Consider the following 21,970-nt stretch of genomic DNA (forward strand, 5'->3'; position numbering starts at 1 on the left):
GATATTCCACAGCTCATCAATGAATCAATCAAAAACATTCGCCAAGCTGTCAAAGTGGTGCCATTCCTCTGGGAGCATCTGGGTGTGTTCAACCTGGATCGCTCGACGAAGGCTTGACGGCGACTTGTCTGACAGGCTGAACGGCTCCAGGACATCCCACCTGCCTTCAGCTGCACCCTCCTGGATGCAGGTGATTGGAGGACGGCTGGATGGGCGGTGGGGCGGAGGACGGGCTTGGAGGCAGATAAAAGTCCATCCCGGACGCAGAGAAGACACTTAGAGGGACTCTCCTCTTAGTGTGTGCCACTGCTCTGCCAAAACCTCTCTGTCACCTCTAACTTCTCTCTGAATCCTTCCTTTCCAAAAAAGAAACTAAACATGTCTCGGCTGAGCACAACCGGAGGCAGTGGAATGACTACCAGAAGCTTCAGCTCCCAATCTGCCTATGTGGGATCAGGCGGCAGATCTGGTGGAGGTGGCGGCGGCTTCAGGATGTCCTCTAGTGGTTCAAGTGGTGGCTTTGGGAGCTTTGGTGGAGGCTTTAGTGGTGGCCGAGGCAGTAGTGGCAGCATCAGGTCCACTAGTTACGGTATGACTAGCTCTGCGTTTGGTGGTGGTGGTGGTGGTGGTGGTGGTGGTGGTGGTGCTAGGGGCGGTTACGGTTTTAGTTATTCTGCTGGTGGAGGAGGTTATGGTGGTGGTGGAGGAGGTTATGGTGGTAGTGGATCTTTGGGTGGTGGAGGAGGTTTTGTTGTGCCACAGATCCAAAATGTAACAGTCAACACGAACCTGTTGGAACCACTGAAGCTTCAGATTGACAGCAACATCCAGACTGTCCGTACCCAAGAAAAGGAGCAGATCAAAACTCTGAACAACCGTTTCGCCAGCTTCATCGAAAAGGTAAGGAGTCCTTTCTCTTCTGTTTACTGACAACTGTCATTTCTGAGGCTTGTCTCCAATAATACTCAAATAATAATGTCTACATACTTTGGACTATATGCATGTAATTAACATTTATTAGGAATTCTGTCAACAAGGGGATACAATATTTGAAGTTTACTAGGCACTTGACATTTGACTAGAAAACCTCAAAAGAAAAAACTCGTTTGCTCAGGCAGACAGCCAGCGACACTGTTTGTCCCCCATAGGTATATGACACACCTCATCAGTCACTGCCATGACAGGTAGAGGTGTTAAGGTATAACTGAGGCAGGTCCACTCAGTGAAAGTATGCACCCTGCAGGCAAGGGAACACAAATGTCTTGTGTTCAGGGGAGGGGCCAGGCGTGGGTGTGGCGCTGTACATCATGCCCTACTGTGGAGAAACTCACTTCAAATATTGTGCATTTTGAAAAGAAGCGATGAAACTCACAATGATCACACATGACAATGGAGCATGATTTAGCATAGTGGAATATGAATATAACTGCTTTGCACAGCTGCATGTTGCAGGAGCTGGGAAAAAAAAAAAAAAGAAACATTGCATAAACAGCTTTTCGAGGGGAGGTAGTGTTTTAGGGCGTGGCTCTTTAAACAAAAAGCTCAATGTCATTTTATTTTCCAGCCACAAAATACACAAGGTGTTTTTCATAAAATATGTGTTCCTCACCATGAAGCGATTAAATAAAACCACTTGTGTGATGCGCATATGGTGGGTCAGATGATTTTACTATTAAAATTAGTTAGAAATATCCAGTCCAGCATCTCTGTCTTAACAGTAGCAGAACTAAACTTTGTGTCTTTCTGTGTCGTCTAGGTGCGCTTCCTGGAGCAGCAGAACAAAATGTTGGAGACCAAGTGGACCCTGCTGCAGGAGCAGACCACCACCCGCTCCAACATCGACGCCATGTTCGAGGCCTACATCGCCAACCTGCGCAGACAGCTGGATGGGCTCGGTAACGAGAAGTTTAAGCTGGAGGGAGAGCTGAAGAACATGCAGGTCCTGGTCGAGGACTTCAAGAACAAGTGAGTTCAAGCAGGCCGAGTCACTGAATGCAAAACGTCTTTGACAGAAACTGATCTCATGGTCAATCCTTTTGTCTCATTCTCCACTCTTTCTACCAGATACGAAGACGAAATTAACAAGCGCGCTGCAGCGGAGAACGAGTTTGTGGTTCTTAAAAAGGTGAGAGAGGAGATTTGTCAACGCACAACCAATAATGACATTAACTATATTTAATGCATAATGATGGTCTCCATGGCCCTTTACAGTTGATCACACAACTCTGTCCTCCTCTAACAGGATGTCGATGCTGCCTACATGAACAAAATTGAGTTGGAGGCGAAGGTTGACGCTCTTCAAGATGAAATCAACTTCCTCAGAGCAATCTATGAGGCGGTAAGGACAAGCTCGTGTAGGAACAAATATTTTCACACACATCTTTCAGCTTTGCAATGCTACTTTGACAAACAACCGATGCTGTTCATGCAGGAACTGAATGAGCTCCAGGGACAGATCAAGGACACCTCAGCCGTTGTTACGATGAACAACTGCCGCGAGCTGGACATGGACGCCGTTGTTGCTGAGGTTAAGGCTCAGTATGAGGAAATCGCCAACCAGAGTAAGAGCCAGGCAGAATGCTGGTACCAGCAGAAAGTAAGTAGAGAACGTCCGGTATGTCAAACCAAGGTGAAATGGTTCGTGGACATTTCCAACAGGTGTGTCTCTTGTGTTCTTCCTTCAGTACCAGGAGCTGCAGGCCTCTGCAGGCTCAGCTGGAGATGACATCCGCATGACCAAGTCCGAGATTTCCGAACTCAACCGCATGATCGCCCGCCTTCAGAATGAGATCGAGGCAGTCAAGGGACAGGTAACAAAATATGCCCATGTTGTCGAGATGAGTCCAGTCAGTGTACGGTGACTGGTAAATGTCCAATCTAAAACGTCCTTGGCGTTTCTGCCCTTCCAGCGCGCCAGCCTGGAGGCTCAAATCGCCGAGGCTGAGGAGCGTGGTGAAATGGCGGTGAAGGACGCCAAGCTTCGCATCAGGGATCTGGAAGAAGCCCTTCAGAGAGCAAAACAGGAAATGGCCAAACAGGTCCGCGAGTACCAAGAGCTCATGAATGTCAAGCTGGCTCTGGACATTGAGATCGCCACCTACAGAAAGCTTCTGGAAGGAGAGGAGGACAGGTAACACATTTTTTTAATCATGCTTGAGTAGATATTGTCTTTATCAACGACCTCATCCATCAATAAACTAATTGTTTATTTCCATTTCACTATAGAATTGCCAGCGGCGGTCCAAGTGCCACAGTCACCGTTCAGAGCTCGTCCAGCAGCTTTGGTAAATATCAACATGTCTTTTCAGCTTGCTCATGCACTTAAATGAAGGATAAGAGTATTACTGTAATAAATATGGAACACTTCACAAGGAGTTACTTTTCTGACATCGCTTCTGAAAATGTTTCAATTCTTCACCAGGTGGCAGCTCAGGAGGAGGAGGAAGTTATGGAGGAAGTTATGGCGGCAGTTTTGGAGGAGGCTATGGCGGCGGCGGCGGCAGTGGCAGCAGTGGCATGAGCATGAGCATGATGAGCGGTGGCAATGCCGGTGGCAGAATGAGCATCGGTGGCGGCGGCATCAGCGGCAGCAGTGGTGGTGGTGGTTTCAGCAGCAGCAGCTCGTCCGTGAGCAGGTCCAACTACTCAGGCCGTCGTTGATCACACCAACAGCCCAGAATCTCCACCCGCTCCTCTTTTCCATAATTTTGCTCTCCTACTTCATTCCCACGTTTCTGTCTATTCCACCACCTCTCCCACCACAAGCACAGAGCAGCCCCACAAACTTTTTGCATTTGACCACTCAGCCAGCAGATACATGTGATGGTTCACTTCCCTGAGAGTCAGAGCTCACTTCAAAATACAAGCAAAGGCAGAGAGATTGTTTGGCCAATAACAGCGAGCAGAGAGTGAGTCTTCTTTTCCTCTGATCAGTCAGCCAGGCTGCTCTTCAATTACTGGAAGTGCTGTTTAATAGACAAGAAGATCCTTGTAGTGTCATGACAGAGAATTCTTCCAGAACAATGACATTTGCACATGAAATGAAAACGACAGTAGTTTTGCACAGTCAGAGGAGTCCGTCTATGACACCCACATGCAGGCACACTTTGAACTCCTCTTTCCTGCTGCTTCTTTTCTGTTGCCTTACATCAGTCCATTTGTTGTGCACTTTTACATCGTCAAAGCAGCCTTCACTGTTCACTTTCACCCTGTGTTCACCACAGAGCTGAACACTAAGGCCGACTGAGTCCATCTTAAATCAGAAGTTTATTGTGAGTTTGTATCATCAACACATCTGAAATAAATCTCAGTTTCACATGCATTTTGTCCTGTTGATCGTTCTTGATGTGTCCGGTGTAACTTTTGAGCACGTTTGATTAGATTTGCATTTTAGGAGATTAGAATGGAAAAGAGCTCCTTCTCAACATCTTTATAAATGTTATGGAGAAACTCGTCGACAGCCAAATACCACGAGCAGCCGAGACTACTTTCACAACGAAATGCACCGCAAGAAAGCCAGGATCGAAAACAACAGATACAAATCTAATACGTTTTCTTCAGAAGGTCTGCTTGCAAAGTTGTTCTTTAACACAGAGGTTACCTTGTAGCAGAGGTGGGCAGTGCATTTCAGAGCCAGGCCTTCACTGCTGGTCTGAGTCAATCCACCCCTCAATAATCTTTTAATGGCTACAAAAACCATGTTACCATGCCGAAATGCAGTATAAAAAGCCTTTGCATCACAGATAGATACTCGTGTAGCCAGAATCAATACCTTTACGAATGAAAAAAATCCAAGTTCACGTCTCTTCTCCTGCTGCAGCTGCATAAAGAAGTGGCTGATTTTCCTGAACTTGTGGGGTTCGAGGAGGGAGACAAACGTCAGCTTTTCCTGCAGGTCTTGAAAATAATATAATGGTAAATAATATAAATCTGAATCCTGCCATGGAGTTTGTAGTGAGCGCAGGTCAATTGTACCGGACCGCCATGCTCTCTGTGCTGCGGTGCGTTCATGACCTCTTGGAAAAGTGCGTAATGAAACTTGTTTTGACAATAAATCTGCAACCAAATGTCTTTATCTTCTCCTTTATTTAATAGCGGTTTTATCAACCTACAATGGCTAAACACAACTATATCTATGTTGGTGCAGCTAACTAAAGAAGCAGCTAGCTCGGGCTGGAGAGTAAACTCTCTGACGAGCCAATCAGGGGGCTTGAATAAACTGACATCACGCGAGGCCTTCTTGAAGGCCAAGCCTTGTCAATATGAGAATCTGATTGGTTGCTGCAGCAGCGTAACCGACACCAGTTTTACACTGCAGACCAGAACTGAATCTGAAATCCTCAGGCAGATGTCTTTACCCAGCAACAGATGATTGCTGAAATGTGATTGGTTAAAGGCTTTAACATGGACGCAGCGCAGCCAGGGAGAAGCTATGAGAAGAAGCGGACAGACCATTTGGAATTATTTAATAAGTATTCATGGACAAAATATAATCAACATCAGTCTGTGATTCAGATCTTTTTCTCAGACCTGCAGAGAAGGTCTTGAAGGCCCTGGCGGCCCACCACTGCCTTGTAGTCATGCCTCCATAAGACAGAACTTTAGCCAATGTTCTTGGTTCTCTCCATGTGAAATGCAGGATTCCAGTCACTGAGCCAGATTTCCTCATCACTTTATTTACCTTGAGTTTAAGCAGTGGCGGCTGGTGATACATTTCTTAGGTGGGGCTCTTCATTATCATTCAATTCCAGCCAATGGGAGGTTCATTTAAATAAAGTATGTTTCTAAACCACATTACAACAATCTCGACTTTTTTGGATGGAGAAAGGCCCCCAGTGATGAAACATTATACAGAGGTCCCTCGTTTATCGCGGGTTTATGTTCTAAAAATAACCTGCAATAAGCGAAATCCACGAAGTAGTTAACGTTTTTTTTTTTTTTAGAATATTATATATGTTTCAAGGCTGAAAAACCCATATATATATATATATATATTTATATTTATATTTATATTTATATTTATATTTATATTTATATTTATATTTATATTTATATTTATATTTATATTTATATTTATATTTATATTTATATTTATATTTATATGTCTGTGTTACGACTGGATTTTTGTTGGTTCTTTTTTAATTATCAGACTCATTTCAGATCAATTTGAAATTAGTATTTTTGGATTAGGCCCCACATTAAAACGAATTGGATACCCCTGGTAGAGTTTGTCTTCTACTGTGCATTGTTTATGTCATGTGCTACGTATAAATCATCCATCATATTGGAATATGAATTATATTCTAAGGTGTCAGCTAGAAAAGTCCGACTGACTGTCAATGTGGATTACAAATACAAGTAAGTACAAGATTTTGCGACTTTGATTGAATAATTGGCAGCAATCCAACAAAAATTTCAACTAAACATTTTGAACAATACAAACTCCCACATGGTAAAAGCAGGGCTAAAAATTATTTTCTCTTTTTGTCCATATCTCTCTCCTTTCTATAGTTTTCTTAACCAGCACTGCAATACATCTTTTTGAAGAAAAATACAGGAATTACTTTGAATATTTACCAATAGTTTGCATTCTTGTGCAATACTGCCACCCACTGACATATCCTACAATGTTCACCAAACTCCTTCCTGCTTCAGAAGATTATATACTGTATATATATATATATATATATATATATATATATATATATTTGATTTATTCATTTATTCATTTATTTATTTTTTACACAGACAAGGGAAGCAGCAGTAAAGTCATGGCTTGACAATTACACAGAACAGTATTGAACCTATCAGTTGAGCATTTCGTTACAAAATAAGCAGGTTCATTCAAGTAGTTTGAATGTTAGTTTTTCCAGTTCATTTACATCTATAGAATTCAAAAATGTGTGCCCAGCTTTGAATAGTCACAACTAACCAGATCCACCAGCTCTAGAAAAATATCTACGTGGTGGCAAAAGGCAGGCAGGAATTTTTAAGGTGTGGCAAAAATATGTCAGATGTTTATATAATGAATTTAATCATACTTGTCACAGTTTGATGACAAATAGTATGTAGCTCCACGCTACAAAAGGGTACGTGCTGCCATTGACAAACTCATATAGACAAACTTAATCTCATGCAATGTCTTGCATTCAAGGTTTCATGTAAGACCGTTCATGTTAGGAATAAGTGACCGTATAGCGTGATAGTTCATAGAAGTATGGTAACACTAGGTAGGGCAATGTCTCACAATCAGCAGCTCAACTGTACTAACACTGAGCTTTTGTTATTTTTTTCCAATTCTTAATAGATAGTTAAACCGTTTTAACTTCTTTCCTCATTTCCTTGTGACTCCTGGCTCCCGTGCTTTTGCAGCATTGGCTTTATCTCGTGCTGCATTAAATGCAGTCGAACAAATGGCCATAACTTTACTTTTAATTTGCTTCTACCAATTAATATCTGTCAAAATATAAGTATACCTACTATTAAAAAAACAGGATGTAAGGGCTGAGATACAGAGCAGTAAACACGTACATGAACAGATCAATTAATACATTCAGTGAAATTGAGCAGCTCCAGAATCAACCGAAGGCCCGTCTGAATGAAAACATTTTAAAGTGCCTCATAAAAGTATCACAGGAAGTTGACTGAGCTGTAGAGGAAGAGCATTCCACAGCTTTGTACTTGGTTTGTGAGACTCCCAGTAGGTTCTGTTGGCCAGACCTAATAAGCCTGTAAGTGTAGAGCAAAGACCAGAGAGATGGTGAGTTGACAGTGAACATTTTGCAACCATTAACATATTTTCCTATAAAAAATCATGATATGGAAAGCCAGTCTTATAAATACAAGGTGGATGACTGTCGTCTGATGCTAATGAATATTGTTCACAGACGGGAGAAAACTGAATGCCACAAAGGAATGCATCGGCACTTGTTTTATTTGGGTGTGTCTTAAATGTGCTCTTCCTGATTTGCAATGACAAAACAAAGACAAGGAAGCCAACACCTATAAAGTCGAATTGTTAAGATAGTTCCCCAAAGTAATAAGCAGTTCAATTTCTGTTAGAAGAAGAGATCAGGTCTCACTTTTTTTTTTTTTTTTACTTCTTGTCATCTTGGAGTGACTGATGCAACTACCATTGTAAGAAGTCTCACTGTCGGAAAATATAACTACGGATATGAAGTAAACCACTGAAAATGAAGTCCGATGACAAGTTGCATTTAAAGAGGCTGTATGAACATGTAAGCTGTTGTAATTGCAGTCTGCAATAAGATTCAAAAAAGAAGTGAATTAGCAAACGTAAGACCACACCCATCAGAAAGTGCACTGTAATCAAGTGAGATATACTTTTCCAACATGTCTTGCCTTCCATCCCACTTCTGCTTATGGTGCAATTTCACTGCTCGCATCTGGGTGTGTAAGGTCCAGATCAGTTTACAAAGGCTTTACCTGTCTGACAGGCTGAACTGCTCCGAGACAACCCACCTGGCTTTAGCTACACCCGGGAGGGTGCAGATGATTGGAGGATGCTTGAAAAGGAGAGGCTGGGCTTACTTGGCCCTCTGCCACAGGTAGTGGCAGATAAAAGTCCATCCCGGACGCAGAGGAGTTACTTAGGGGACTCTCCTCTTAGTGTGTGCCACTGCTCAGCCAAACCTCTCCGTCACCTCTGACTTCTCTCTGAAGCCCTCCTTTCCAAAAGGCGCTAAACATGAATTCCCGGATAAGCATTGGTGGAGGAGGTGGAAGGTCTTCTTCAAGAAGCTTCTCCTCCAAATCTTATACATCGGGACCGTCGTATAGCATGTCAGTATCTTCCAAATCTGGAGGTATGGGCATTGGAAGCGGTGGCAGCGTCTACAGGACAGGTGGCGGCTTTGGAGGTAACATGGGCTATGGAGGTGGCAACTTTGGAAGTGGTGGCTCCAATAGGAGCAGCAGTTCCTATAGAGTCAGTAGCAGTGGATATGGTGGTGGCGGCAGTGGTTATGGTGCCGGTTTCAGTGCTGGCAGCGCTGGAGGTTACATGCCCATCCAAAATGTAACAGTCAACCAGAACCTGTTGGAACCACTGAAGCTTCAGATTGACAGCAACATCCAGACTGTCCGTACCCAAGAAAAGGAGCAGATCAAAAATCTGAACAACCGTTTCGTCAGCTTCATCGAAAAGGTAAGGAGTCCTTTCTCTTCTGTTTCCTAACATTTTTTGTCTCAAAGATTTTAAAGGAATGGTAAAAAATGTCCCAATGATTTGTACATTGTCCTTGACGTATTGTCTACGTCAGAAAATGAAACACTTCCTTTAAAACGTCTATGAGCTCATTAATATTTCAAGGTACCAATGGAAACCTCTATATGAAGAGCAGTTTACTTGAGTCCATTGTACTTCAAAGCTCCCACATTCATAAAAGCGTGACTGGGTCTGAAGTATTGACACATCTATTTTTGAACAACGTTCTCAAAGCAAAATTATTTTTATGCCAAATACAAACTCTTTTTGGCGAAAGCCCTTTCTTAAGCTGTCCTTATGTAGATTAAGAGGCAGGAAATACAAGAGTGGCCGTATCCGGTGACCGCTGGCTGTCAAGGAAAGAGAGATCAGGTTTTCAACCTGCTCCCATGGTAGCGGAGGCCTGCGAACATTCTCTTCATTCATTTGGACGTCACTTAGCCAATGTGATGTGGGACCTGTGGTTAGTGAGGTATATGTTTGAAAGACTTTTTTTTCAGGCAGTGTGTATGAAATGGTGAGTTAACTTCTCCCATTGTGTGTGGATGTAATAGAGCCCATCAGTCACTGTCCAGACCTGTTGCATTAATTAGTGAGGTGGGCAGGTTTGCTCGGTGAAAGCATCCAAGAGGTGTGGGAGCACAAATGTCAGGTCTTCAGGGGTGGGGCCAGACATAGGTGTGGCGCCGTGCACTACGCCTTCACAAAACTAATTCAAAGTCATATGTCAATACTATAACTCCATCACACTGAATTTCATTATTGAACAAAACTTGAGCTCTTGATGTTAAACTCGTGTCAAGTAGAGTATAGTTTTGCTATGCAGAGTCCAGGTACTGAGGTGTGTGGATCCTCACCTGAGAGGTAACTTATTGCTTGTGCTGGATAAACAGAATTTTTCATACAGTTTCTCTTGTTTCGGAGAATCAGACTTAGGTTTAATTTTGGATTACTTGAGGAAACCTGAATAATGGAAACAGAAATCTTGGTCCCTCATGGCTGAAATACACATGCTCATTCTGATGAACAACACGTCGAGAGCCATTTAAGAGCTAGGATGGGATAGTTCAGTCAGTGATGTACAGTCAGATGATTTCAGTACTAAGATTCGTCATAAATACTCCCAACAGTAGCAGAACTAAACTTTGTGTCTTTCTGTGTCGTCTAGGTGCGCTTCCTGGAGCAGCAGAACAAAATGTTGGAGACCAAGTGGACCCTGCTGCAGGAGCAGACCACCACCCGCTCCAACATCGACGCCATGTTCGAGGCCTACATCGCCAACCTGCGCAGACAGCTGGATGGGCTCGGTAACGAGAAGTTTAAGCTGGAGGGAGAGCTGAAGAACATGCAGGTCCTGGTCGAGGACTTCAAGAACAAGTGAGTTCAAGCAGGCCGAGTCACTGAATGCAAAACGTCTTTGACAGAAACTGATCTCACGGTCAATCCTTTTGTCTCATTCTCCATTCTTTCTACCAGATACGAAGACGAAATTAACAAGCGCGCTGCAGCGGAGAACGAGTTTGTGATTCTTAAAAAGGTGAGAGAGGAGATTTGTCAACGCACAACCAATAATGACATTACTATATTTAATGCATAATGATGGTCTCCATGGCCCTTTACAGTTGATCACACAACTCTGTCCTCCTCTAACAGGATGTCGATGCTGCCTACATGAACAAAATTGAGTTGGAGGCGAAGGTTGACGCTCTTCAAGATGAAATCAACTTCCTCAGAGCAATCTATGAGGCGGTAAGGACAAGCTCGTGTAGGAACAAATATTTTCACACACATCTTTCAGCTTTGCAATGCTACTTTGACACACAACCGATGCTGTTCATGCAGGAACTGAATGAGCTCCAGGGACAGATCAAGGACACCTCAGCCGTTGTTACGATGAACAACTGCCGCGAGCTGGACATGGACGCCGTTGTTGCTGAGGTTAAGGCTCAGTATGAGGACATCGCCAACCAGAGTAAGAGCCAGGCAGAAAGCTGGTACCAGCAGAAAGTAAGTAGAGAACGTCCGGTATGTCAAACCAAGGTGAAATGGTTCGTGGACATTTCCAACAGGTGTGTCTCTTGTGTTCTTCCTTCAGTACCAGGAGCTGCAGGCCTCTGCAGGCTCAGCTGGAGATGACATCCGCATGACCAAGACCGAGATTTCCGAACTCAACCGCATGATCGCCCGCCTTCAGAATGAGATCGAGGCAGTCAAGGGACAGGTAACAAAATATGCCCATGTTGTCGAGATGAGTCCAGTCAGTGTACGGTGACTGGTAAATGTCCAATCTAAAACGTCCTTGGCGTTTCTGCCCTTCCAGCGCGCCAGCCTGGAGGCTCAAATCGCAGAGGCTGAGGAGCGTGGTGAAATGGCGGTGAAGGACGCCAAGCTTCGCATCAGGGATCTTGAAGAAGCCCTTCAGAGAGCAAAACAGGAAATGGCCAAACAGGTCCGCGAGTACCAAGAGCTCATGAATGTCAAGCTGGCTCTGGACATTGAGATTGCCACCTACAGAAAGCTTCTGGAAGGAGAGGAGGACAGGTAACACATTTTTTTTATCATGCTCGAGTAGATATTGTCTTTATCAACGACCTCATCCATCAATAAACTAATTGTTTATTTCCATTTCACTATAGAATTGCCAGCGGCGGTCCAAGTGCCACAGTCACCGTTCAGAGCTCGTCCAGCAGCTTTGGTAAATATCAACATGTCTTTTCAGCTTGCTCATGTACTTAAATGAAGGATAAGAGTATTACTGTAATAAATATGGAACACTTCACAAGGAGTTACTTTTCTGACATCGCTTCTGAAAATGTTTCGATTCTTCACCAGGTGGCAGCTCAGGAGGAGGAGGCGGAGGAGGAGGTTATGGCATGATTGGAGGTTCCGGTGCAGGATATGGCAGCGGCTACAGCAGCATGGGTGGAGTAGGTGGTGGATATACCACCGGCTACAGCAGCGGTGGCGGCAGCGGTGGTGTGAGCAGCAGCAGCATGTCTGTGAGCAGGTCCAGCTACCGTCGTTGATCCAATCAACAGCCCAGAATCTCCACCCACTCTTCTTTTCCCATCATTTTTCTCTCCTCCTTCATTCCCAAGTTTCCGTCAGTTCCACCACCTCCCCCACCACAAGCACAGAGCAGCCCCACAAACATGTTGCATTTGACCACTCAGCCAGCAGACACATGTGATGGTTCACTTCCCCGAGAGCCGAAGGCCGAGCGATTGTTTGACCAATGACAACGAGCAGAGAGTGAGTCAGTCCTCCTCTCATCTGATCAGTTACAGTTGTGTTGCACACGTCCCGACTCACAGTGCCTTTGATGTGATGTGTCGTCTGCTGGTTTCATTGTTTTCTGTGAAGTTCAACATCTTCGTAGCAGTTCTTTGTACCATCAAAACATCTGGAATAAATGTGTGTTCAAATGCATATTGGCTGATATTTTGGTTCTTCATCTATCTGGTTTATTTTTGCCGCACAGAGATGCATTTTACAATGAGAGAAATATAAATGGTTTTTTTTGGGGGGGTTGGGTCGCAAACAGTGGAGAAAAACATTTGCTTTTGGGCTGAACAGTTTAACGTGCTGTAGTTCGCCAGCATTAAGTAATGCTTCAGTCGCTGAGAGAGCTGACGACAACAGATTTTCAAGCAATGTGTTGTATAAAGAGAATTAAATGCTTATGTTCCCATTACACACTTGTCTTTCACAGTTTCACACACTATCGTTGTGTCTCGTGGAAATACTGACTTCTTGCGACCAGAGGACAAGCTCTATTAAAAAACACAACCTACAGTCCAAGACATTTGACACGCCCCTCAAGTAGTCATTGCGCAATATACCGCAAGTGGTGAAGAAGAGATGTACAAAAAGCTAAATTCATTACATTTATTGAAATATTTGGCATCAGTGCCTTAACTTGAACAGCTAATCAATGCATACCCTCATGACAACTCTTGGTACCCCCCTCCTTTATTCTCCTTTATTTTCTTTTTTGCTGTCAAAGACCAAAGACACCAAATTCCTTCCAGAATGTTCTCTGTATTGATATGATAGTATCACACATTGATCCAGATGTGTAACTTGCACAAATACACTGGTAGATATAATAATAATAATAATAATAATAATAATAATAATAATAATAATAATAATAATAATAATACTAGCCTGACATATAGGCATTGTTTCACATGGGTAAACTATGCAGCTTTAGTTAAGTGTGTGAAGAAGATCTGATAAACATCATCATACCAGCAGCAAGATTCTGAACTGCTCATACACGGGAGGATGGGTTAACCCTGTCACATTTTTTCTATTGCAAATATCTGAATACCACTTCAAGATCCCTAATCATCAGTTCAGGCAATGTTGTTTGTTTTTTGGTTGTGTGTGTGTGTGTGTGTGTGTGTGTGTGTGTTTGTTTTTGTTTTTGTTATTTCCCACTGATCACTGTTAGTAACTCTATTTGAATTCTCGTCCATAATTTCTGTTTTTTACTCCACTAATTGATATGATCAGAGATGATCTACTGCACTGCAGATTTGATTTGAAATCAGTCTTTATCCACTCGGTCTGATCCATCTCGTTTGACCTGTGGTAATCAGGGAACTTCACCGTGAGCACTTCTTACTAGATATTTTTTGCCAGATCATTTTCTAAAACACTCTCTTAATGTGTGGTTGCCAAGAAAACCCCAGTAGTGAAACATTCCATGTTCAGTTTAAAGCTCAGCAGTTCACCTTGGCAATGCCTATGTCCATAAATTAGTGGGCCTACTGCCATGTTGTTTAACTGTCACGTACTGGTGGCAACAAGAACGTGAAGAAATGGTGGTGGCAGATGAGTGTACAGGTAACTTTGCTGCAGCAGCTGCTTGTAGTACTTTCAGCAAGCAGTGGAAATTGCACCCAGGCCACACCCGGGACTAATAGATGGAAGGTGTGTCAAAGGTGGAGTGGACAAAGTTGAATGCAGCATGCCCATGCAGAAACATGAAACAGGAGGGCTGAAAGGAGTACATCACAAGTCGTGACAGGGTGTGACACTACTGTAGAGACGGCTGTGTTTGCAGTCGTGGCGTTACTAATCCCACCGCCATTAGAAGGCAGCCTGACACATATTTCACATTGGATGACTACACTTTCTGACATGAAAAGTGCCGTCATTACACAGAAACCATTCACCAGTGACCCCCAACTGGCTTTATATTATGTATTTCATAGCAACCTCTAACACCTCCACTTACATCCCACTGGTTGGTTACGATTCACTACTGGCAGGTAGAGGTCAAATTATAGCAGTTCATATAATATGAGCAGTTAACTTTAAGTAGTTGTACCAGTGTGCTCTGCAATTTAGACTGCAGTTGAAAGCACTTCAAGCTTGATTGTCTATTTTTTTTTTCAAGAGGTTTAGCAGGAAAATGAATCAGCCAATGCAAAGAACCGTTCTCTCCTCCCTCCCCATTACTGCCGTTGATGCAATTCAGCCGTGAGCATCTGATTGTGTCTCGCCCAGGTCGCTTTGCGAGGTTTCCACTGCTACCCGTCCGACAGGCTGAGCTGCTCTTGAGCCAAGCTCACGAACTGCCACGACACCCTGCCGGATGAAGGTGATGAAAGAAGAGTCAAGGCCGAGGTGCCGCAGACGCCTTGTCTTCTCATTGCCTTCACTGCACTCGCAGGATGGAAAAGAAACATAAAGGGGGCACTTCTTGAAAGTAGCTTATCATACGCCTATGTGTACTCACCCAATGTGCTCCTCTCCTCTCTGTGATTTATTTTTTTTTGTTTCCCCCCATTGTAAAAGTTACAACATTGCATAATTAAATGCTGTGCTCGGCACTTTGGGGGATTGCCTCACATCTGCCTGTCTCATCTCTTCCAACTTCCACACTGGCGACGCTGACATTTTAACATGCCTGTGGAGGCTCGCCACTTCACGATGACAGGCGGGGTGGAAGCTGGCGGCCGTAGGCTTTATGCCGCGACTGTAACAGGAGTGTGTGTGTGTGTGTGTGTGTGTGTGTGTGTGTGTGTGTGTGTGTGTGTGTGTGTGTGTGTGTGTGTGTGTGTGTGTGTGTGTGTGTGTGTGTGTGTGTGTGTGTGTGTGTGTGTGTGTGTGTGTGTGTGGTGGCGTACTGGAGTTTATGTTTGTAGCTGGCTGGTCTGCCGAGCCTCACACCTGCTGGACGCCTCACTGGTCCGTCTCCTCTCGTCCATCGGGGCCCCGATGGGCCCTCGGATGGGCCGGGTGTCCATCTGTGTCTCAGTCACGTGGGTCGCTTACCTTTTTTGTAGCTTCCTGTTATTTTGACTTGCCAGGTCTTGTCCACATCTCCGTGCGCTTGTCTGCCTTCCCTCTGTGTGTCTCATTGAGTTAATGTGTTTCACCTTTGTCTCCCCCTCCCTGGTGTGTCTGTACGAGAAGTCGCCTGTGTTCTCTCATGTTGCTGGATCTTTGGCCTCTTGACTTGTCACTTGGGTGACTTCTCACCTCTGGACACCCCTGTTTTTGTTAATTGCAAAATAAAATCTTAAATCTTACCTGCGCTGGGAATGTGCTTTTGGATTCTGCCTGTGACCGCAGTGTTGTCAGGGTCTATTTTACAAGTGACTGACAGAGGCTCTGAACAAAAGCCACTGAAATAGGTTTTATTTGCAGAGTAGTAGGCCTTGGCCAAATGTACAGATTTACAACACTTGACGGCACAAAACCACAACAATCAGACACCTGATAGAAACACCTCGATCAGTGCCAAGGCGCTAAAATATTCACCACTGCCTTATGAACCAATGTCACTTTGACTTAGAATAGAATAGAATAGAATAGAATAGAATAGAATAGAATAGAATAGAATAGAATAGAATAGAATAGAATCCTCCTCGGAGCAAAAATACCGTTAAAACATTACCGTTGGCTCCCTATGTCGCATTCAAAGGAGTCATCTGGTGTATCTCCCTTAAAATGTCTTCAAATCAATTCTTAAAGTTTATTGTCCTGCATTAACCATAAATAACCAGCAAATACTGCTAGTACTACTACACTTTGTTTATACGTCAAAAGACCAAAAAGACCAAATTACCCTGTTTTTAAAGGATTTCTGTTCTAAAGATAATTATTATCCAGTTCAGGACAACAGCTGAATGATTCATAATTAATAAGTTAATTGATTATTCATTTTGTACTGTGTATTGAGGAAACATGAGGGTTACCTGATCCTGATGAAGCCACTGGGCCAGAACCAGAGGTCCTGAATATGGACCAGGACCAGAGGTGTTCAATATGGACCAGGACCAGAGGTGTTCAATATGGACCAGGACCAGAAGTGTTCAATATGGACCAGGACCAGAAGTGTTCAATATGGACCAGGACCAGAGGTGTTCAATATGGACCAGGACCAGAGGTGTTCAATATGGACCAGGACCAGAGGTGTTCAATATGGACCAGGACCAGCGGCACGGCATCCTCCCATCAAACAGACAAAATCTGACCATCCTAAAGTCTGACATTTGAATATGTTCTTGATGACGTTCAGTCCTTTGTTCCAAAAAAACTCATGGTATCATTTTTCTCTTTTTAAAGTTCAATATAGTAACACCTGATATCACAATACTCTGTGTTTTCACTGTCTCTGTTCCAGGGTCCAAGTTTCTTTAAAAGAAAGTCACTGAGCAAGTTTTAAATATCAATATTGGATGTGTGCCCATGTTGGCACATGTTGATATTTTCAAAACAAAATATTGCAGTTATTGTAATTTCACGGAAAGTTAAAAAGTCATGGAGGAGGTGGAGGTCAGGAAAATGATAGTATTTGGTGATTACAGTGGTGACTTCACTCAAAAAAGAAAAAAATAAGGGATTGGCAGCTTGTTGTCACTGCTGTAAATAGTGTGAGAGTCTCAGAGACTGTAGAGGTGGAGGAGAAGAGTCTGATCTGAAGGTGGAGGTCAGAGGAGGGGGACATCATGGAGGGGGGGACATCATGGAGCACCCGAGTTGGAACTATGACTTATTAACATGGAGCTGCTGATTCAGCAGTAATGCTCCACTACAGTAAAGAAACATCTCCAGCCCTGCAGCTTGGCTGTTTACGATCACGTGGATCTATAAGTCTGATATTTGAGGTTATTTAATGTACGAGATGACTCAGGATCAATTCTCCACCTCACCATCAGCACCACCAGGTTCCCCGTCTCCACAACGTGCTGCTCAAGGTTCAAGGTTGTCGTACCGGAACCAACACTCTCCTGCAGAGTTTATGTTTTTATATCACAAACTTTGCGCAGGAAGTGGCGTACATATCTTTCAGGACCTGTTTTGTGCTTCAGCAGCCTTTCTTGATGCCCCGGGTCTTTCTGGGAGACGGTTTGCATGTTGTTAATACGTATGTGAGGGGGGGTCCCGCAGTGCAACCGCTTCAATCCATGATCTAAAGTCGTAAAGTGGTGACTCTGTGACCCTGTCGCCACGACAACGCCGTTACACGTAAGCACATCGTCTTGGGACGATTGGCAATTCTTTCTAAGTAAACAAAACAACCGTAATTATGTCAGAAAATCTGTTGTCTTCCTGTCGCAGCACACTTCGAGCTGACTGTTTTTTCTTTTTTCTTTACTTGACCAGAGATGACTTGTCTTTTTAGAGCAAAAGCCAGTCAGCATGGCTGTGCTTGTTTAAAGTGCTGGCAGGTGTGCAGGAGCCAAAAACAATAGGACCGTCCCTCTGCCGCTATGGCAACAGAAACTCGCAGGCTCAATCAGTGAAAGTATGAATTGCGGAGGTGGGGGAGTGTGAGGTGTTCGGGGAAGAGGCAGGGCTGAGGTGTGGTCCTGCACTCTGCAACCAAAAAAGGAAATACTCACAAGCACACTTCCCAAGAAGTCCATTACAGAATCAGGCAACAGTTTGCAGACAAGAAGGTTTCGTGTGGGAAAGTTACTTAGGTGTGGCACAGTGAATTACCTGGTAAAGTAAAACAAAGACCAGAAACATCCTTGGTATCTCAGAGTAAGCATGCCTGGCTTGGGAGTAAAGCAGTATCATCAACACGCTCATCTTTTTCCATGGTGTCGTTTTTCCAAATGATCTTTAAAGAACAGAGGTCGATAGTTTTCATTTTCAGACTCAAACTAAAGAAATCGCCTCGAGCCAAAAGGCTCCTTTGAGTAAGATCAGTCTGTCCCGGCAGATAAGTTAGAATTATATGATGACCTTAATCTTTCCATGTAGAATCTCAACCAAACTCAGAATAAAAACACAGCAGGCCTATCCGATGTCATAGACCTTCGTTGTCTGCAACAAGACGACCACAAAACCCTGGAGGTATGCAGAGTGAGATACATGACTGAAAAGACGTTCAACACTTCCCCAACTCTGAATTAAAACATTTTAGTCAAGTTTTCCCTTAAAACACAAGATTGCATGATATTTAACAGTGAAATTCGGCGGCGATGCTCTCCATTTATTGGATGCTCTCGAAAAACAGTTGTGACTCTTAAGCCCAGCAGTGGATTAACATTTAAAGAGCAGTTCTGGAATGAGACCTGACATTTATAACCTGTTTGAAATATCCGGATACAGTTAGATGCATTTAATTCTTCACAGGAGAAAGGTCAACCAGCAACCGATCGTTTGAGGCCTTCAGAGGCACCGAGTTTTCCAAGTGAATCAATGATATATGAATATTTAAATGATAGCTGTTTCTTTCTTTCTTCTTCTTCTTTTTTTTTTTTTTCACATTTGCATCGAGGAATATCCTGATCCTAAATCCAGTCAGCTCTTGGCGTCTGGCACCAAGTAGCCAGACAAGATATCCGCGTTACTACAGAGACGCACACAAAATAAACTTGGCTCCAGACGCCGGCCACGCCACCCAAGAGCATTCTGCCAAGAGCTGTGGTTATTGTACGCTGGCCACACCTGCGACGAGTAAATGCCAGAAGGTGTGCCAAGATGTGAGTAAGAAGACATGAATGCACCATGTCCGTGCAGAAACATGAGAGGGAGCTCAGCGGAGCGGTGGCAGTGTGACTTTTCAGGTTTGCAACCTTCCCGAGACGGTCCAGCATCCTGCCTGCCGATGAACGTACCGCCTCATGACTGGAGGAGAACCAACATTGCACAGACACTGTAGATTGCGTGTTACGTTGTCCTGAAATTCCCAGCATCTAAATGTCAGCCTGTCAATCTGTCAACCTCTCTGTACACATCAGACTGGTTTGGTGGAGCAGCAGGTCGCAGCAGGTTGTCGTACTTGTGTCTCACCTTCTGGTTTCAAAACAGAATTAAACAGACTGACATAGTGCTGCAAAACGTGTTTCTTTGTTTCTATAATCAAGTCAAATGGAAGCTTATGGATGACCTGGGTGGATCCATCCATCTTCTATATTTCTTTATTTTAGTTGCACCAACTTTACATTTGTCTGACTCGTCACTGTGCATCCCCAGGACCTATAGTTCCTAGCTATGGTAGGGATGCGTGATGATACCAGTGCAACATTGATATGCTAATAAACACGAAGAAATGAATAACTGCCAGTGAATGTCAATGGTCTTATGCCACTTTCTTTATTTTTTTTACACCTGAGTTTGCTGTGTGCAGCACACACGCTCACCGAGTTAATGAGTGTTTCACGTTTCTTCTTAATGTTGTTCCGCGCGTAGCGTCGCTGGTGGTGAGCCCAGAAACTCTTTAGCACGTCGCGCGCGTGACTGGGAGCGACGTGCTGCACCTGAATGCGTCGTCTCGCGGCTCAACCGGGGGTTCAAACCAAACTTTCTCTTTTATTACGTCAACAGTTCATGGAAAAGTATTTCTGAAAACACCGTGATGCCTTAATTGCATAAAGTTGACTGGATTTAACTTTGTGCAGCTTCAGGCAGCTCTGGGGTGAGGCAACCTGCGCTGAGAAGTGACGCAATGCCCCCAGCGTTCACCGCGCTGCGTTAAGACAGTGGCTCTGATGTGCCCACGGGCAATTTTTTTGGGTTTTTTAAATGTCGGCGTACATCCACACATATCCAATATCATGCATTCTTACTTAAAGGGCAAAAGGATCCCACAAAAAGTGAATTTATCAACCACAGACTGCTGCGGTTTAACACTTCTGCTGCACCTCCATGTAACTAAATGTGCAGCTGTGCTGCAGGGGCACGTCTCAAGACCCACTACATGCCCGTCTCGTTCAGATCGCCGGGTTAGTGTTACGGCCTGGTCTGAAAAACAAACAAAAAAAAAAACACAAAACTAAAACTGGTATGCTCTGCACTTGTGTGGACAAGAGATGCCTGAGGCACGCCCCACCCTCGTCTGTCTGCGACTGGCTTACCCTGATCTCCTTACCCTCACCCGCCTTCACCATCAACCCCGGAGTGGCTCCTGCAGACACGAGCAGCAGCTGACGTGGAGAAGAAAATGAGTTTCCGGTGTCTGGAATGGATGGCAGCCGCTAAAAAAACAACACAATCAGGAGGCCAGACGCTCTGAATGACAGGAGTAACTTAGGGGAAATAAAGTTTGATATGCCGAGTTGCGAAGGAGATTTGGTCAAGTATCGTATTAAACACGAGATAATATGAACATATTGGTCTTTTTCTTTTTCCAATTAGAAACATGATGGACCCTGAGGTGTGGTTGTGAGTCGTTCGTTCCTGAATTCATGTCTCACAAAGCCGGATCCAATGATTGTCCTCTACTGTGACTTAAAGTCACAGGCACTTCAAACAGCACATTTTAACATATTTATGTTGTGGATGTTTTCGTTTCTTCCTAATGCAGAAATGAAATAAGTTTGACGGCGACGTTACAACTTGAGTTTAATCACAGACCTTAAAAACTGATAAATGAGTATAAATGACATATAATCACCAAAATGTACAATGTGTGTGACTATTTTGTTGCAGCACTCCATCATATAGAAGTCTCTGGAGATTGTGATGTGTGTAATCTTTGCAGCCCTTTCACACGACCGTCTTTTGCCCCAGAGATGATTTGGTATTATATGGCTGTACTCTGTAGAGACCAGTGTTTTGTTTTGTTTTTCAAAGGGAGGGAAATTATCTCTCAAATTTCAAATTCTCAAGGGAAAATAAACAAAAACCCAAGACATTATGTTTCAGGGTTAATAAATCCAAACATGGTTCAAAACTTTACAACAAATTTGAACGTGACTCCTGCACGTTGGTTGTCAGTCTGTATGTGAGCGCCCTCCAGTGGTACATGCAGGAAAAAGCATAAATAGTTCTCAAAAATTAAACAAGAGAACAAAACCCTAAATATAAACCCGTGAAGCATGTTGATATTTAGAATAACTGTTGAGTTTGTGCTCCAGGGAGCTGAAGGGGGTCAGAGGCAGTTTTTTTTTTTTTTACATTGGTAAAATACCAAATATGCAAAGTAATCCAACTAAATTCACTACTTGAGTTTTGTATCAACGTACAAGATTGTCTGTTTCATTCAGATTATAAAATACATTTCCTTTATACTTCATTGATCTGGTCTGCTTGAGAAGTTCCTTTAATCCCTTTGTGGGTTCTATCAATGTTCTACCAAGAGAACTGAAATGACGATTAAATACAGTAACCAGCGTGGAGAATGTTTCATTTGACTGAACCTTTAACAGCAGTAACAAGAAGGAAAATCCAAAACAGGAAATATACCTTTGACAGGTTATGAGTGTTTCACATAAAAACCAGTGGCGGCTGCTTGCCTCTGAAAACCCACTTTTGACCACAAACACA

At 43.6% G+C, this 21,970-nt stretch overlaps 1 protein-coding gene across 1 annotated transcript; it reads left to right on the forward strand.

The window, feature by feature from the left end:
- The first annotated feature begins 286 nt into the window (after nt 1-286).
- On the forward strand, nt 287-12,655 carry LOC308130150 (uncharacterized protein). The gene is given in 20 exon segments (XM_080496348.1): nt 287-900; nt 1,757-1,965; nt 2,065-2,125; nt 2,243-2,338; nt 2,432-2,638; nt 2,640-2,810; nt 2,910-3,130; nt 3,226-3,284; nt 3,422-3,655; nt 7,154-7,160; nt 8,683-9,166; nt 10,395-10,603; nt 10,703-10,763; nt 10,880-10,975; nt 11,069-11,245; nt 11,248-11,313; nt 11,316-11,447; nt 11,547-11,767; nt 11,863-11,921; nt 12,059-12,655. Coding segments are annotated over 20 exon segments (3,486 nt in total). The 5' UTR covers nt 287-378; the 3' UTR covers nt 12,253-12,655.
- The last annotated feature ends 9,315 nt before the right edge of the window (nt 12,656-21,970 follow it).

This window comes from Blennius ocellaris (genome assembly GCF_963422515.1).
Source record: "Blennius ocellaris genome assembly, chromosome: 5".
Taxonomy (NCBI): Eukaryota; Metazoa; Chordata; class Actinopteri; order Blenniiformes; family Blenniidae; genus Blennius; species Blennius ocellaris.